General features: G+C 45.5%; 1 protein-coding gene across 1 annotated transcript; it reads left to right on the forward strand.

Annotated features, from left to right (window-relative positions):
* The first annotated feature begins 5,051 nt into the window (after positions 1-5,051).
* On the forward strand, positions 5,052-14,048 carry LOC149363400 (uncharacterized). The gene is made up of 4 exons (XM_089568516.1): positions 5,052-5,056; positions 11,840-11,894; positions 12,497-13,847; positions 13,927-14,048. Coding segments are annotated over exons 1-4 (1,413 nt in total). The 3' UTR covers positions 13,929-14,048.
* Positions 14,049-19,032: the final 4,984 nt, after the last annotated feature.

Below are 19,032 nucleotides of genomic sequence, written 5' to 3' on the forward strand. Positions count from 1 at the left end.
AAGACATTCATCATGTGAAGCAAGAGTGTGAGGTGCATCAAATGATGTAACTTAATGAGTGTTTTCCAGATGCAAAGCGATGATTATCTCAAGCTGTATTGTCCCGCAGATAGCCATATCGACACGTCCAGAACAATGTTTTCATAATCTTAGCGAATATATGACTTATTGAAGCCCGGTGGGTATCTAAATATTGCGGCAAACTTTGTTTAAGAGTAAGCTTCAGATGGTGAAACCTTCTGTCGCTGGTAGTTGTAGTTCTGCATTTGGCTGCAGCACTCGTGGCGCGAAGAAGGGTTACCGTGGTCTTCTGCTTCATAATCCGCTACTGACTATGACTTCTTTCTGGCGCGGTACCTTAACCGGCACATTCAAAGTGTTATTGGTTTTTCTTTTGGGGCAGTTGCTTGGCTAACTTTCTCCAGGAAGAATGGTCTCGAAGTAATTAGGCTCCCTAACTGACTACTCTAATGGCCACTAGAAGTTCACAGAGAATACTGCCCATGTGGCCCCGAACCTCAAAAGACTGTTGTGCCAGAATCGTAAAAGCTTGATCGGGCTGGATAGTGCGTGCTCTCCTATGTGCACAGATTTATATGCGGTCCAGAAGGAGCTGAAGCGAGGGGCAGCCTCGTCTCTCGAAAAGCTGAGTTTCCATCAGTCATCTGTTCCGTTCTCTCTTGAAGCAGAAATGTGCAGAGATCACGGAAATTACCCGACGAGAGCCATTTGACTCTCGGGTGTACGAATAGCACTTTTAAGCTAAAATAAGCATTCAGGAAGCTCAGAGCCTCTTGAGTACCGGCTCCTATTCCTTTTCTGTATTCCAGTGGCTCAAAAAACAATACTCTCTGAGCATTATTCTATGCAGACATTTTTTATCTTGAATTGGATAGCGCGATTGCGATCATTATTGCTTGCATAGCCTCACATATACAAATATAAGAGTATGTAAAAAATATTACGATATGCAATTAAGTCTCCTTACGTTCGGAGCTGCGGAAGCTCTCTGTGGCCCGCCAGCTTCGGCATCTGCTTGTCCAGCGCCGTACATTGCGAGGGGGGGGGGGGGGGGGGGGGGGGGGTGTCAGTGGTTGCCGCATGATGGCGTTACGACTGCACGTCAAGCACGAACAAAATTTACCGGAAACGGAGGGGATTCGGTACTAGCTTGAATGCGACATCTGTAATTAACATGCTCAAAATTACTAATGTAGGCTTCAGCACATATTTCGAAGATACGTTTTTATAAACTGCGTATTCACTAGACGTGCATTTCTTCAACTTCAAACGCCGAAGTGTCGTGGTGGAGTGGCAGCGTCCCCTTCTCGTACTCCGACGGTCCGGGTTCGATTCGCGCCCAGTCTTCAATTTTGTATTATGCATACAATCATCTGGAGTGACGTCACCGTGCGGACACATTCTGAGGGCACAGCTGAGCTATATACTGCTTTCGCAATAATACGTGATAGCCGTGCGCGCGCGAGCGTATGTCTGCGCTTGCGTGCATGTGTTTGCTCGATCGTCTACATGTGCGTGAGTGGGGGGCCTCTTGGCCATAAATAGTTAACCACCCACTTCCCCAGAGAAGACTTGAGCATATTATAAGCTCTTTTCTTCGTTACGATACCGGCATGTCCAGGTTTGTCACCACTTACTGATGGCAGGTGTATGTGTATGAGTGTGTGTATAAGCCGGCATACTTATACATTTGTCTCACAGTCAAGTGTATAAGTATGCCTGCTGGCAAGTGCTGCACTACTTCTCTTTTAACTTGCTTTTTTCCTGCGTTCCTGATCGCTTTCTTCCTTTACTGTAACGCTACAGGGTAAAGGGTCCCGTTCAGCGGCAACCTCGGCTTCATCGGCGCTGGCGTGTCGAGGAAAGCAGATGGCCCACGTGCTACCTAGGTCACGTCACGTTGTGATTTCGTTACAACCTGCCCATAGGATTCTAAGCATATTGGCCGCCGTGAGAGGTGGCAATTGATGACTGGTCGAGAGATGTTGCTTGGGAAGAGCAACCCGGGTCTTATTCGTCTTACCGGAGGCTGTGTTTGAAATAGCCACCTGCCGGGACAGCGGCGCATCGTAACCCCTGCGCCGCCGCCCCAGGAGTGGCACGGGGGCTAGCCTCCAGTGGTGTTGTCCCGACTGAATGAAGGCATGAAAATCTTGTGCCTCTATGTAAGTAAAGGAAAAGCAATCGTTTAAACAACTTCCATTCGATATCACTCATCTGCACATCACGAAAACTCATACAACACATTTCAAACTACATAGCTGATTTCCTAAATTCCAAAGAAACCAATATCTGTCTCTTCCAGCATAGGTTTCGCAAATGCGTGTAGACAACCACTCAACTAGTTTCAACAATTCATTCCTTTTCATCTGTTCTAGAAACTTCCGGTCAAATAGACGTTATATTCCTGGCTCTTAGCAAAGCTTTCGACACGGTCACACATTCCGGTCTATTATTGAAGCTTGGCGAGATGGATTTACCTGGTAGTGTAGTCTAGTGTATATCGTCATATCTAGGTATGCGCCAACAGTTCATTGATTTCAAGGACCAATATTGAGATCCTCCCTCGGTAAACCCCTGTGGTCCGCAGTGTAGTGTCGTAGGTCCGCTACTTTTTTTACTTACGTGAAAGACTTGCCCACCTACGCTGATGAAAGTGTCAGTATGCGATTATTTGCAGATGACTGTTTGCTCTTCAAGGTTGTTAATAACATATATGATCAATTTGTGCTTTATGAATATCTTACTGCTGTTTCTAAAAGGTGTGCTCTATGGAGTGCTAAAGTTAATCGTGTTAAAACTGCTTTCATGCGCATCATCAACACAAAAGTCTCCATTCTCTTCCCAATACACGATCAAGCAGAGCAGACACCCATATCTCAAACTGGCTTTTTCAAATACCTGGGCGTAACAGCTACAACCAACTTCAGCTGGTCCACTCATATTGATAATATCTGCGCTTCTGCTCGCCGAAAGCTCGATCAAGTCAAACACAGGCTCAAATTCTGCCCCTCCGGCGCAAAGCTTCTGGTCTCTAACACGTTAATCAGATCTCGGTTTGCAATAGGCCAGCGAGGGCTTGGAATCCTTTCACTAAGAAACACATTCACTAACTATAACTGAACAAACATAAGCAGTTCGCACCAAAAATTTGCACAGAATTGCTATCATCGCCATGATTATCCATCTGAGTTAATGACAATCAATAACATCGTCCTCAGAGTCCTTCAGAAACCTATCATGGTTAAAACTCTCTTTAGGCCTATTACGGTCATTTCCGCCACAACACTTCAACATACTTGCAGCCTTTATCACCTTGAGTCACAAGGCACTAACTACCATGCTGTTAAACTGACTCCGTTATTCGCCCGCACATTCATAGCTAAATAGTCTTTCTTTCCCAGGACTATATCCGATTGGAAGAATATACCATATCAACTGTTTGCTTCAGAAAATCTTCATTCTTCGATTGAATGAACTTTTGACTGTGTGTCTTTTTTGCTCATTTGTCGCAACTTCTTTTCTGTATTTCCTCCTGTATCTCTTCTTTTCATCCTCTGTACAGATCCTATCATTTGGCATTCTGTAGTTATGCTCCACTGTTTGATTTACCACTACTCCTTTGAGCCTTTTTGGCTTGCAATGTCGTACAAATAAAATACATAAACAAACCCACGATATATGATATAAAGTATAGAACGACCAATTTCGCATCTATATGTTTGAAAGCAGAACATAGTTGATAGCGAAGGAATAATTGCGCGTCAGGGATCTCTAATGCTAGTACATTGTATTCTTAAGGCTAGGTTCAGCGTTATGCGATCGTGAAAGAGAAACCAGTGTCCTTTTCTGTGAAGTGTTACAGAAAAAGGACCCCAGACTGCTGAGCGTGTCCATTAACGCTGTCGTGTCATACCCTTAAGGTGGAGCTTGTGTGCTCCCTCATGTTTTTGGTTTCTTTATTTTCTTCATTTTTCGTTCTTGTCTCAACGGCTGACACCTGTCATTCGCGGTCAGCACCCTAAAGCGTGGCCTGTTTTAGCCACCGTAGCGCTGCACGAGTTTGGGTATTGTATGGGAATTATGCGCTCGGCCCCGGACGGGCTACAGTCATAGTTTCAAGTCATTTATTAGAGAACTATACATTGCTTTCTACTACTACTACGTTATGTAGGTTTAACGTCAAAAATCTGTACATGGGTTATGCAACGTAGCAGGCTCCTAAATAACCGCGTCCTCGGGTTAGTAGACGAACGCCATTGGCACTAACCCGCCGCGGCAGGCATGTTCTATAATCTTTTAAGCCGACTGCAAGTGAAGCCATGAAGGAGTGAAATAGTGAGGAATTCAAATATTAAATAAAAAGAACGAAAAGAATATGAGAATCGACCAACCACAGCGCCATTTTTTTTTCATTATGTTTCAGTTCTCCTGTACTCTGAGCGTTCATGCGAGTGCATGCACTGGACAATAAGTACACAGCATGTGTGCACAAAGTGACTTCCTGGAATATACGTCACCTCGCTCCAAAGTATCTTGCACAGCAACCACACAAGATTTTCTCATGAGCGTCTGCCCCTGTTTGTGAATATTTGAAAGCTTCGTCGTTCTTTTTTTTTAATTTCAACACTTGGCATGTGGCATAATGAGAGGCTGACATTAACCAGAAGCAGGCTGCGTAGCCTATTTTCTTCAAGAAATCGCGCCACCGGGGTAGGTGAGTGGTTATGGTGCTCGGCTGCTGACCCAAAAGACGCGGGTTCGTTCCCGGCCGCGGCGGTCTCATTTCGATAGAGACTAAATGCTAGAGGCCTGTGTGCTGAGCGATGTCAGTGCACGTTGCAATACACTACGGCGTCCCTCATAGCCTGAGTCGCTTTGGGACGTTAAACCATGAAAACATCACCAAGAAATCTTAGTAGGCTCCTGTGGTCCGTTAGCCACAAGGACAGGTGCTCCTCTCTTGCGGCTGTAAGTCCAACTCCCAGTAATTGGCGCTCCTCAGCGGCCGGCGTGGAACACACGGGGACATGAGGTGAGCTTTGCATTTCGTTGAAAGCCCCTTCGGCATGTCACCGAGGTGGTAAAGGCCGCCCCAGCCCTCACCTTTCAGAGAGATGCCTCCTCCAATCGCGTCAAGCTATGAGGGAGGGGGGAGTGCATGTGGGAAACAAAGCACTTGCACTTCTCCTTATACAGGATGACAAGATGGGAAGATCGGAACAGAGATTAAAAATGTCTTACGCGGTATTGATACGCCAGTATCAAGACAGCGTACGACATGTGACAGGCGTACATGACTATAAGGTGTAGGTAACTGGATACTGCAGCCTTTCTTCCACTGTGCCAAAAAGCTCTGGAATTTCTCACTATTTCCATATAGATAAGTTGCATTAAAGATTGCTATCCACCAGCAAGACTTCCCTTACGTGAAAGAATAATATTGAGTCCGGCAGTCTTATCACTTCGTTTCAGCACGCGGCAAAAGTTGTTGTGCCCTTTGTCTTCAGAGTTAAAGGTAGACCAAACTTTAGTGATTCTCAGAGTTACTTGAGGACGCTGTACCCTAAGCTGGAAAGGATGGATTAGGGCAACCACAGTGAGAAAAACCATTGACTTCCTGGACCGTGAAGGATATCAAAATCAGCCGAAACTGAGTCAATGGCATGCAACTCCGCGTGGGGAAGGGAATTTGGGAGATAATGGCGCAAGCGGGTAATGATGTTACATCAGAAATGATTAAGTGCATGGTCCGCCGTATGAGCTAACAATGTTCACTGCGTGAAGAATGGTTTAGGATAACATGTGAGGTGAAATTAAAGATTGTGAAGATAGCACCCTCAGAACAAAAAAGTAAGGCTTGTGTAAGCTGCAGTATGACACAGCGCGCAAGTGCCTTGTCGTTCATATTGCTCTTTAAAAAGAAACCTTACTTAGTAAAGTTCGAAGGTTCGAGGTTCAAAGTTCGAGATTCTTCTTTCACACTTCACTTTCACAGAAGCACCACGGCTGACAACACGCCTAATCATTATGTGGCCAATAGCTAAAGGCTGAATTAATCCGCAGTAAATCTAAGATCTCGACACTAGTCATTACTGAGGTAATCTGTCGCTACACTTGTAGTCAACACCCCTGCAACGTCAGCCCGTATTGCTTCATTCTGGGTTTATGAGGTTTAGTGTCCCAAAGCGACTCAGGCTATGAAAGATGTCGTAGTGAACGTCTCAAGAATCTTCTACCACCTGGGGTTCTTTAACGTGCACTGACATCGCGGAGCGCGCGGGCCTCAATTTTGCCTCAATCGAAATGCGACCGCCACGGCCGGAATCGAACCAGCGTCTTTCGGGAGAGCTGTCGAGCGCTGTAACCACTGAGTCACCGCGGCGACAATTTCTTCATTGTGTTCAGTGTACATTTCTAACGGGGAAGAGAGCTGCAGCAAGACTGGTGGCAGACTGTAGCATCGCGAGCTGGGGATTGAGCCTTGGAGCAGAGGCCTTTTCTTCGCTTCAGGGTTACACGCCGAAACAGTAACCCACGGCATATATCGCTTTGCTGTTACCGCTACTGCTGTCTCGCAATCCGAAATTCATTTGGTATGTCTGCATGCGAAAGATGCCTTCGTTTCTATCCGCCTAAGGGCTGAGAACGTATATTCGTTGTCTTTTTCCGGTTACCTCACCACCTGGATTATTTATCGGCGCAGAGGCGACACGCGACATTTCAAAATTTATTGCAGCCGACCGCTCTCCTTTTTCACGATGATAAAGACGCTGGTAAGGCTTTTTCGAGCATTCTGTTATCTGCGTCAGCCGAAGAACGCTTCGCTTCCAAGAAGGCCGACCTTTCGCTACTTAACTGGGGTTTCTACACACAGGATGAGGAGATTACCCCTCGCCTTTTCTGCAGTGGATACAAGCCATGGCCCATCCTGATGATCAGCTTTCTTGGGTGCATGGCTTGAGAAAGAAGCCTGCGCCATCAAATATTTTGATTTGGCGCTTATACATGCTATTCTAAGGAATAAGACATGAATGACTAGGTATTATTGACTGGCTCCACATATGCCATGGTCATCCTGGCAGTATTCATTGCGATTAAATTCAACATTCAGAGTTTGAAGCATAACAGCTTCCACGTGGTCTGTGTTCGCCTTCCTTTGCGCTGCTGTTGATTACCCGGGAAAACTATCAACTCAAAAATGTAAAGGACAATACTATGTTTTTCCCGAGTTTACCAACAGGCTTGAGCCGCGGAGGTCTTGATGGCCTGCTTGGAGAAATTAGAATGGTTTTTCGTCAGGCCAGTCAAAACAAATTCCCCCGTGTTACTTTCTAGTCGTCCTCACGTAACAGCTGCAGTGTCGTTAATGTCTTGCTGGCGAAACTACTGGATCGCCTACATGGAGAGTGCAGTATGCATGCCGCATTCTGCTGTCTGCAGGCAGCTTCATGTGTTTCCCTACAGAATATTGACTCTAAGTGCGCCTGAAAGCCTCGCTTGCAACATCTGCAGGCTGCACTAATCCCATAGGCCCGCATTCGTGCCGTCATGCCAACCCGCTGGGAAGAATTTATGTCACCTCTTTTGGGGATTGGCCTTTCTCATTTTTATTTTATGCGAAGCATACTACTTTAGCTACCACTTCAGCCCTTCACCGTGGTTATGCGCCTCCAAATCACGGGATACGTGACGTCACACCACGTGACACGATGACGTCACGACAGTAGAGAAACGGGGGCCCACCTCGCGCCGTCGCTGTAGTTGTGCGCCTCCAAATCACGTGATACATGACGTCACACCACGTGACACGATGACGTCACGACAGTGCAGAAACCGGGGCCCACCTCGCGCCGTCGCTGTGGTTGTGCGCCTCCAAATGACGCGACACGATGATGCTTCGCATTCTCCAGGCTTAACCAAGTTAAGCCTCAGCCATTTTTTTTTTATCATCTTTTACGAATAGTGTTTACGTACATATGCTTTTATTTTGAAGATAGTCGTCGATACAATAAAACTTTGATAATCCGTCGGAGTTGATAATTCGTCGCAACAAGAGGAAACACGTTGTCAGTACGACAAAAAAGTAATAACAAAGTCAAAGTCAGCGCAGCTGGATCTAAACTTTTCAAGAAGTTTCTTTTACAAGTGCTTCTGAATTCTGAAGAAAACGAAAGTAAAGTGAAAACAGTTTTTGTCCTTGCTGAGCAATACTATTCGACGCCAACAGAACCAGAAAAACTGTGGCACAATTACCAAGAGGGATTAGGGCACTTATGATCGAAGAAAAAATTCCCTTTATGCGTGAGTGTTGAGGTGAACCTCAGATCGAGCCTCTAGTAAAGCGCACTCTATGATGGTTCATTTCGGTGATAGTGCAATCTCTCAAATAATCAGACTAGAAAATTTTCAGTACCTTCTTTGCATTTTCGCTGCTTCGACGCTCAAGTAGTATCTGTAATGTCAATGAAAACGCTAATTAGACGGCTGTGTACTAAACGAGGCGAAGGTTCTACGATTGTGAAGTTGGTTCCCATCATTAAAGAACGCCACCAAAACTCTACACTCGTTTTTGAAAGCTACATACAGATCTGGGCGACCACGCGCAGAAACGGACCATGGCATTTTTTTGTTTCATTCATTTTCTCACTATCCAGTTGTGAAGCGTCGGTCAAAAATTGTGTCAAGCGGAGACGTGGTTTACATCCGCCCTAACGTTCTTCTTTGTCATTTCTATGCGGCATTCAGCTTTCGAGAAATAAAATGATGTCGGATGAACCCGTGAGATGATGTGACACGATATAGCTAACCGAGCACCGGACATATCATGTAAGGACAGATGTTACGCACTAAAGCAAATAAAGAAAACATTGAAACCGGCCAGTTGTGCACATGACTGCGTGAAGCTTTCGATATTGCTTCCGTAGTGCAGTCAAGTTTCGTCTTCAAGTTCGCTGCCACTAGATACTAGCCTCCTAGCAATAGAAAATAACAGGGAACCGCTCATGAGACACGAAAAAGTAACACAAATGAACGCAGTGAACTGGCGCCTGGAACGAGTGAACATAAATTAAAGCAGATATTTGCATGTTTAGTGTTCAAAACGATAGTTATCTGGTCATCAAACTAATTTTAATGGAACTGTTGGAACTACAGCAACCTGTCCAAGCCGCCTGTTTACCAAAGCATATGACTAGAGAACTACGATAGGTCTACCATGAAATGGTGCTCATCTAATCGCAAAGTAGTACACACAAATTAATGCGCGAAAAAAAAGTAGTCAAATTCTAATCATGAAGAAGTGTCAAACTTCCTATCCTTGAGGCAAGCTATCGTAAGGACTACGGCATTAAGCAAGAGTGAAAGTAGCCACACCCATGGCTAAATGGTTAAAGTCCTGAGCTACTTAATCGAAAAATGCTGATTCGATGCCGACCGCAGCGCAGCGATGCCATTTCAGTGGAAGCGAAACGATAGAGGCCCATGTACTGTCGACATCAGTGCACGTTAAAAAATCCGATGTCGTGCACTATGGCATCCCTCATAGCCTGAACCGTTTTAGGCGTCAAACCCCATAAAATAATCAATCAACCAACCGACTAGGATTGAAAGTGTCGCCAAAAATACAGTGCACAAATACAAGGTCAGTGAATCTTCTACAGAAGAACAAAGATTTTGCACACCCATTGCTTCCTACTTGCCAACGTAGTACTGCGCGGTTTGTTGCAGACCACTCTAGAGGGCATTAGTTTGCTCTCAACCACCTGGGTATCCTTAAATCACACTGAATTTTTTGGAACAGGAAAGAGTAAACACATCAAGACAGAAATTTCTGTTCAAGATTCCCCACAGAAAAGCAGTTCTGCAAAAGGTCTCCATGTTTTCGTCGGTAGAATGCAAATGGCATAGCAGTTACCGCATACAAGCAGCAAACTTACACTAGGCATTGCGTAATGGAATGTGAACTAACATAGTAATTACGTAAGCACACAACTCTCAACCAAACAAACTAAATCAAATGGGTTGTTCGAAAACCCAGCACAACTTTACACACATGTTATTTCAGTGTGATCAGCATCTTAAATTTTCTATCAGTCACGAAGTTCAGGAATAGCATCTAGAAAGCACATGCACTCGAACTGCTGTTTTCATTCTTCGCGGAGCTCAGACTGCGACCAGAGACGCAAACATTGTCTTCTTCACCTCGTGATACTTCACCTCTGTGTGCTAGATGGCGGCACAATTTTGTTCTTTCTAACTGGTGAACCCAAAGCGAACTAGGTGAGGTTACAATAAAGGAAGGTATACACATAAAATTAAGCCAGCCACTGAATAATACCCGTAAACTTAATTCGCGCCCAGCTGTTCGAACTTCTTTAAATTTATACGTTAAGATCAATTTATTTTGTTCATTTCCAAGGAAACTTTCTACTAGCACGGACGATTGCACTGACGGCCCAATTCTTGTTCTGTAAATGATTGCACAATGTAAATTAACTCATTTTTTGTCTTCTTTGAATTGCTACCTCGGGTTTCATAATGATTCCTTAGGGACCCGTCGGCAAAGAAAAACTTTGAACACGATTTGCAATTTTCATCTTGAGGGAGAACAAGCAACTTTGCGCCATTTAAGTGTTTTCCCCCAATTTGTGACGTCCAAGTGCCTTTGGAGAGCTGTTTTGGAGACCAGACCAAAACTATCTTTAATAAAACTCTGAACTTTTCGAGCAATGCAGCAAGTTTTCAGTATTCGAACAGATGATACGTTGCTCTTGTAACATGTATACCTAACTATTATTGTGCTACTTCAGCGTGCATTTTAACAAAAATTTTAAACATTTCGGAGGGAGGTACCCAGCCGGCTTTTCATTGGCGGTGCAGAAACTACCACATTTCGTATCAATTAGCATATTAGGCACTTCGGAATTCTCTGCAAGATTTTCTATGCAAATTTTTAGTTCGCGACATACTTCCCCACATGTGTAAGATTTTAATTTCAAACATGATGAAACTAAAGGCTGTCAAATATAGAGGGACCAGCGACGAAGCACTTTCCTCTCCCGCTTTCATACCGCTTCTTCCCCACAATCGGCGCCATCTACGTCGAACCCAAGACAGGGGTGCGAAAAATTGCTTCTATGAGCGATGGCTGGTTTTATTCTTTTTTCTGCACTAGGCAGGCAGTGAAAGAAAAATTATGTTACGACCCTCTTTCAGAAGTTATTCCAACGACCTCATTCGATGCAGACTAAAATAATTTCGAAAAGAAACATTCCAAAAAAGTCCCGATCCAGCTAATCCGCGGAGACTTCCCTCCTCTCTCACTTTAGTCAAGCTCAGAGACGCTCCGAGGACGTGTATTTGCCGCGCGCCGTCGGCTCAATCTGTACAAGCTACCGTGTTTCTCCACTTTCACAACGTCTCACTCAGATATGCGCCGAGTGCCGCATCCTCCTCTCCACCCGTTAACCTTGCTTATTTCTTCACGCAAAGTGACTCTACACGACCACAAAAGAAAGAAAAAATGTGCTACTAAATATCGGCCACAAAGAATCAAGCACGGCTTACCAGGGAAAGGGAATTTCAGGAGCTCAGAATACGGGGCAGGCAAAAGAAGCGTCTAACCGCATTCCTCCACCACCCGACATTGCACTAGCCAGGCTTTATGACGCATGCGAGACGCCACGCGCCAACCATGTTAGAGGAAATTGTAATTAGAACTGATACGTCCTCTTTTGCATTCCTTCCCTCACCATTTTATACTCTTTCCTACTTTCACCTCCTTTCTACTTGGGACGAGTATATAAGCATCGACGAGGCACTCAGACTTCAGCAGCCTCAGGTTTGCCAACGGTACAAGTACTACAACCATGGTAAGCCAAACTCCCGATTCGCTCTAAAACTTAGGATAAAAAACTGCCGCTCAGTAAACTTAAACTCAAAACCTGTTTGGGTCTTCGCTCATAAAATAGAAATTGTCCTCTATTACCTGTACCGCACACCTGAAATCCTGCCCTGCATAAGGTCCATTCTACGCGAACTGTAAAGAAAAAACCTCGCTTCTACTTTAGGTATTGTTATGACTTAATAAGTACTGCCGATATATAGGCTAAATACAAAACAATCCAGTAGGATATTCTTAACGCAGCTAGATCAGGATACAGAAAGATTAAAAATTCAAAACGCTCGTATAATCGAGTGTCTAGAAACTTGCATTCTTGTTTCTCTTTATGTGCATCAAGAGCTATAATTTAAATATCAAACAATCTTAGCATTCATCGTACTTCGAACGGCTCTTAAAGCTAGCTTACGCTAAGCACCAAGACTAAGTGCTCCTTTCATCTATCAATCAAAATCATTTCCTGTATGCAAGACAAAGCCATTAAACCATATTTACTCATCTTGAAACAAAAAACCTCAGACGCATTATTAGTAAGTAGCCACCATTTCAAAACTTTCGCTTGGTTGATTTCAGTTCCGTCTCTGCGTCGTCCTGGCCCTTGCCACCAGCGCCTTCGCTGGTTTCCTCCATGGCAACCTCCATGCTGGTGCCTACACCCTCGGAAGCGGTGTTGGCCTGGCCAGCTACGGTCTGAGCCACGGAATCGGCTACTCCGGCCTCACCGGCTTCGGAGTGGGCCACGGACTCGCCTATGGCCAGGGAGCCAGCTATGCCGTCGCTGCCCCAGCTGTTGCTCGCACCGTGTCCACCACCTACCAGGCTGCTCCAGCCGTAACCGCTGTTCACGCTGCCCCGGCTGTCGCCTCCTACGCCGCTGCTCCAGTCGCCACCGTCGCTGCTGCCCCAGCTGTGTCCCGCGTCACCACCTACCAGTCTGCTCCAGCTGTCGCCGCTGTTGCTGCCCCAGCCGTGACTAGGGTCTACCAGTCCGCCCCAGTTGTTGCCGCCGCCCCAGCTGTCGCCACCTACCAGGCTGCCCCAGCTGTTTCCCGCGTCACCACTTACCAGTCCGCTCCAGCTGTCGCCGCTGTTGCTGCCCCAGCCGTGACTAGGGTCTACCAGTCTGCCCCTGTTGTTGCCGCCGCCCCAGCTGTTGCCACCTACCAGGCTGCCCCAGCTGTTTCCCGCGTTACCACCTACCAGGCTGCCCCAGCTGTCACCTCTTTCGCTGCTCCAGCTGTGACTAAGGTCTTCCAGTCTGCTCCAGTCGTTGCTGCTGCCCCAGCTGTCGCCACCTACCAGGCTGCCCCAGCTGTTTCCCGCGTTACCACCTACCAGGCTGCCCCAGCTGTCACCTCTTTCGCTGCTCCAGCTGTGACTAAGGTCTTCCAGTCTGCTCCAGTCGTTGCTGCTGCTCCAGCTGTCGCCACCTACCAGGCTGCCCCAGCTGTTTCCCGCGTTACCACCTACCAGGCTGCCCCAGCTGTCACCTCTTTCGCTGCTCCAGCTGTCACTAAGGTCTTCCAGTCTGCTCCAGTCGTTGCTGCTGCCCCAGCCGTCGCCACCTACGCTGCCCCAGCCGTGTCCCGCGTCGCCACCTTCCAGTCCGCCCCACTTGTGGCCGCTGCCCCAGCCGTCGCCACCGTTGCCCACGCCGCTCCAGCTGTCGCCACTGTTGCCCACGCTGCCCCAGCCGTCGCTACTACCACCTTCCACCACGCCCCAGCGGTTGCCACTGTTGCCCACGCTGCCCCAGCTCTCGCTGCTTACCAGGCTGCCCCAGTCTACGGCTATGGCGTTGGCACCCTCGGATACGGTGTCGGCCACTACGGTCTCGGCCATGGCATTGGCGTCTACGGCCTGAACTACGGCTATGGTCTGGGCACTCCCTTCGACTACACCACCCTCCTCCGCAAGAAGAAGTGTAAGTGCAGTTTCGAATTATGCGCTTACAAAAAAAACTTTTTCCCAAATTATTTTAATGTTTTCTTTTTATTTTTCAGAATTTATTCTTCCAACGAGAAACTATGTGTGCTTCAACTTATGAAGTCAGCATCGACGTTTGACCATCTGCCTGATGTCTTTCAACGCTGTGAAATAAACTGTTCATATGTACAGAGCAAAAGGATTTCAACACACTATTTATTTACGCATAGATATGCAAAAGTGAAGGTATAAGTATGGGTATATTTAAAGCTCCTCTTAAAAACGGGCTGTGCTTAATTAACATTTGGCCTTATTTTTGTTCGTATAATAACAGTCGGCGTCTGGCTTCGTAGAACAGGGTCAAATCGGTACTTCAGCTTTCATGAAGTAACTACGGCGCTAGAAGGTAGTCCGCGAATTTTTTATGGGAACACCTCATGCCTAAGAATGTTTAAACTACTCAAAAATAGCACCAAGCTGGCAAGGCTTTTCAACTTGGCTGAGAAACAGGGAACTATATCGCAGTTGTCATATTCTCATAGATATTAATATACACGTTTTGTGAACACTTCTCGCATAGCCCATACCTCCTTCGGCGCTAAGGTTGACATTTACTATGACATTTACTATGAAATCTTAGTGGTAACTTCCCTATCTTTTCTTCTTCCAAATTAAGAAAAATGGCATAGAAGTCATTAATCAAGTGAAGCAAGAGTGGGAGGTGCATCAAATGATTTAATTAATGAGTGTTTTTCAGATGCAAAGCGATGATTATCTCAAGCTGTATTGTCCCGCAGATAGCCATATCGAAACGTCCAGAACAATGTTTTCATAATCTTAGCGAATGTATGACTTATTGCACCGCGGTGGGTATCTAAATATTTCGGCAAACTTTGCTTAAGAGTAAGCTTCAGATGGTGAAACCTTCTGTCGCCGGTAGTTGTACTTCTGCATTTGGCTGCAGCGCTCGTGGCGCGAAGAAGGGTTACCGTGGTCTTCTGCTTCATAATCCGCTACTGACTATGACTTCTTTCTGGCGTGGTACCTTAACTGGCACATTCAAAGTGTTTTAGGTTTTTCTTTTGGGGCAGTTGCTTGGCTAACTTTCTTCAGGAAGAATGGTCTCGTAGTAATTAGGCTCCCTCACTGACTACTCTCATGGCCACCAGATGTTCACAGAGAATGTTGCCTATGTGGGCCCGAACCTCTAAGGACCTTTGTGTCAGAACCGTAAAAGCTTGTTCGGGCTGGATAGTGAGTGCTCTCCTGCGTGCGCAGATTCAATACGCGGTACAGAAGGAGCTCAAGCGAGGGGCAGCCTCGTGTCTCGAAGTGGGGAGTTTCCACCAGTCATCTGTTCCATTCTCTCTTAAAGCAGAAATGTGCAGAGATCACGGAAATTACCCGACGTAGCCATTTGACTCTCGGGTTTACGAATGGCAGTTTTAAGCTAAAATAAGCATTCAGGAAGCTCACAGCCTCTTGAGTATAGGCTCCTGTTCGTTTTCTGTATTCCAGTTGCTCGAAAAAGAATACTCTCCGAGCTTTATTCTATGAAGACCTTTTTATCTTGAATTGGATAGCGCGATTGCGCTAATTATTGCTTGCATAGCCTCACATATACAAATATAAGAGCATGTAAAAAAATATTATGAGATACACTTAAGTCTCCTTACGCTCGGACTGCAAAAGCTCTGTGTGGACCGCCACCTTCGGCATCTGCTTCTCCAGCGCCGTACATTGCGAGGGGGGGTCAGTGGTTGCCGCATGATGGCGTTACGACTGCACGTCAAGCACGAACAAAATTTACCGGAAACGGAGGGGATTCGGTACTAGCTTGAATGCGGCATCTGTAATTAACATGCTCAAAATTACTAATGTAGGCTTCAGCACATATTTCGAAGATACGTTTTTATACACTGCGCATTCACTAGACGTTCCTTTCCTCAACTTCCAACGCCGAAGTGTCGTGGTGGAGTGGCAGCGTCCCTTTCTCCTACTCCGGAGGTCCGGGTTCGATTCGCGCCCAGTCTTCAATTTTGTATTATACATTCATTCATCTGGAGTGACGTCACGGTGCGGACACGTTCTGAGGGCATAGCTGAGCTATATACTCCTTTCGCAATAATACGTAATAGTCTCGCTCTCGAGCGTGTGCGTGCACATGCGTGCATGTGTTTGCTCGACCGTCTACATGTGCGTGTGAGGTGGGCCTCTTGGCCATGAACAGTTAACTTCCCACTTCCCCAGAGAAGACTTGAGCATGTTATTAGCACTTTTCTTCACGATGATACTGGCACATCCAGGTTTGTCACCAATTACTGGTGGCAGGTGTATGTGTATAAGTATAAACGATTATCAAGTGTATCAAGTGTAGATCAAGTGTATAAGTATGTATGTGTATAAGTATAAGCGATCATCCTTACAAAGTTAAACGCATTAACTGCCATTCATCCCATTATGCCTATTCTTTTTTACCACGCACAATAACTGAATGGAACGCTTTACCATCAGACATTGCCACAGAATCTGATATAAATAAGTTCCAACACCTTATTCACTCATGTTTCAGCAACTAAAAAGGTATTTTTTTCAGTGCTCTTTCTTCCGCCTGGTCTTCTTTTTATTTTATATTTTTTGTTTTATACTTCACCGCAGTTTTTCTTGCGGTGCTGTTATTTATTCTCAAATTTTGCTGTTATGCGCACTGCTGCAACTCTTTCTGTGGATGCCCATTTTTTTACCAATATTTTCTGATTTCTATTTTATGTCAGTGCAATATTTTAACCTTATACCAATGCCTTGTACTTACTCCCCCTCCCCCCCCCCCCATATAGTACCCTCAAATGAGGGCCTTTGGGGGTATTTTGAATAAATAAATAAATAAATAAATGTGTATAAGCCGGCATACTTATCCACTTGCCTCACAGTCAAGTGTATAAGTATTCCTGCCGGCAAGTGCTGCGCTACTTTTCTTCTAACTAGCTTTATTCCTGCGTTCCTGCTTGCTTTTTTTCCTTTCCTGTAACGCGACAGGGTTAAGGGTCCCGTTCAGCGGCAACCTCTGCTTCATCGGCGCTGGCGTGTCGAGGAAATCAGATGGCCCACGTGCTACCAGGTCACATCACGTTGTGATTTCGTTACAACCTGCCCACAGGATTGTAAGCAAATTGCCTGCCGTGAGAGGTGGCAATTGATGACTGGTCGAGAGATGTTGCCTTGGGAAGAGCGACCCGAGTCTCAGTCGTCTTACCAGAGGCTGTGTTTGAAATAGCCACTTGCCGGGGCAACGGGGCAACGGGGCATCGTAATCTCTGCACCACCTCCCCAAGAGTGGCCCGGGGGCGAGCCTCCAGTGGCGTCGTCCCTGCTGACTGGAGACATGCAAATCTTGTGCCTCTATGTTAGAAAAGAAAATGCAAGCAGTTAAACAACTACAGTTCGATATCACTCATCTGCACATCACGAAAACACATAGAACACATTTCAAACTACATAACTGGATTCCTACATACAAAAAAAACATTATCTCTCTCTTCCAGCATAGGTTTCGCAAATGCTTGTAGACAACCACTTAACTAGTTTCAACAATTCATTCCTTTTCGTCTGTTCTAGAAAATTCCGGTCAAATAGACGTTATATTCCTGGCTCTTACCAAAGCTTTCGACACGGTCACACATTCCGGTCTATTATTGAAGCTTGGCGAGATGGATTTACCTGGTAGTGTAGGCTAGTGTATATCGTCATATCTAGGTATGCGCCAACAGTTCACTGATTTCAAGGACCAATATTGAGATCCTCCCTCGGTAAACCCCTGTGTTCCGCAGTGTAGTGTCGTAGGTCCGCTACTTTTTTTACTTACGTGAAAGACTTGCCCACCTACGCTGATGAAAGTGTCAGTATGCGATTATTTAGAGATGACTGTTTGCTCTTCAAGGTTGTTAATAACATATATGATCAATTTGTGCTTTATGAATGTCTTACTGCTGTTTCTAATTGGCGTGCTCACAGGGGTGCGAAATTTAGTCCTGATGAAGCTGGTTTGGTTTGGTTTATGGGATTTTAAGTCCCAAAGCGACTCAACCAATGAGGGACGCCGTAGTGAAGGGCTCCGGAAATTTCGACCACCTGGGGTTCTTTAACGTGCACTGACATCGCACAGTACACTTCTTTCATGCGCATAATCAACAGAAAGTCTCCACTCCCTTCCCAATACACGATCAAGCAGGCCCCCATATCTCAAACTGGCTGTCTCAAATACCAGGGCGTAACAATTACAAACCACTGGAGCTGCTCCACTCATATTGATAATATCTGCGCTTCTGCTCGCCGCAAGCTCGGTCAAGTCAGATCTTCTGGCCTCTAACTCGTGATTGGGATGCTTTAACTAAGAAAGACATTCACAAGATTGAACTGATACAAACATAAGCAATTCGCTCTAGAGATTCACACACAATTGCTGCTATCGCCATGATTTCACATCTGAGTTAATGAGAATTACTAACATCATCCTCACAGTCTTTCAGAAACCTAGCACGGTCAAAATTCTTCTTTAAGCGATATTACGGTCTGTTCCCGCTCAACACTTCAACATACTTGCAGCATTTATAACCTAGAGTCACAAGGCACAACCATGCTCATAAACTTACTCCGTTATTCGCCCGCACAATCATACCTAAATAGTCTTTCTTTCCCAGGGCTATATCCGGTTGGAATAATCTACCATCTCAAGTATTTGCATTATAAATTGTTCATTCTGTGATTAAATTAATTTCTTACTGTATATATTTTTTTGCTAATTTGTCGCAACTTGTTTTCTCTATTTCCTCCTGTTTCTCTTCTTTTCATCCTTTGTAGAGATCCCATCATTTCGCATTGTGTAATTATGATCTGCTGTTTTATTCACCACTCCTGCTTGATCATTTTTGGCTTGCAATATTGTACAAATAAAATACATAAATAAACCCCACGCTCCACGATAGACTCAACAAATAAATAAGCTCCACGACAGACTCAACACAACAGTCCGGCGCTGTACAAGATTGGGAATTGTATGGGATATATGCGCTCAGCCCCGGACGGGCTACACTATTAGTTTCAAGACATTTATTCGAGAACTCTAATGTAGTTTTAACGTGCACAATTTGTACATGGGTTGTGCCACATAGCAGGCTCCGAAATAA

Source organism: Amblyomma mixtum, chromosome 2, assembly GCF_055824585.1.
Source record: "Amblyomma mixtum isolate Tamu chromosome 2, ASM5582458v1, whole genome shotgun sequence".
Classification (NCBI taxonomy): domain Eukaryota; kingdom Metazoa; phylum Arthropoda; class Arachnida; order Ixodida; family Ixodidae; genus Amblyomma; species Amblyomma mixtum.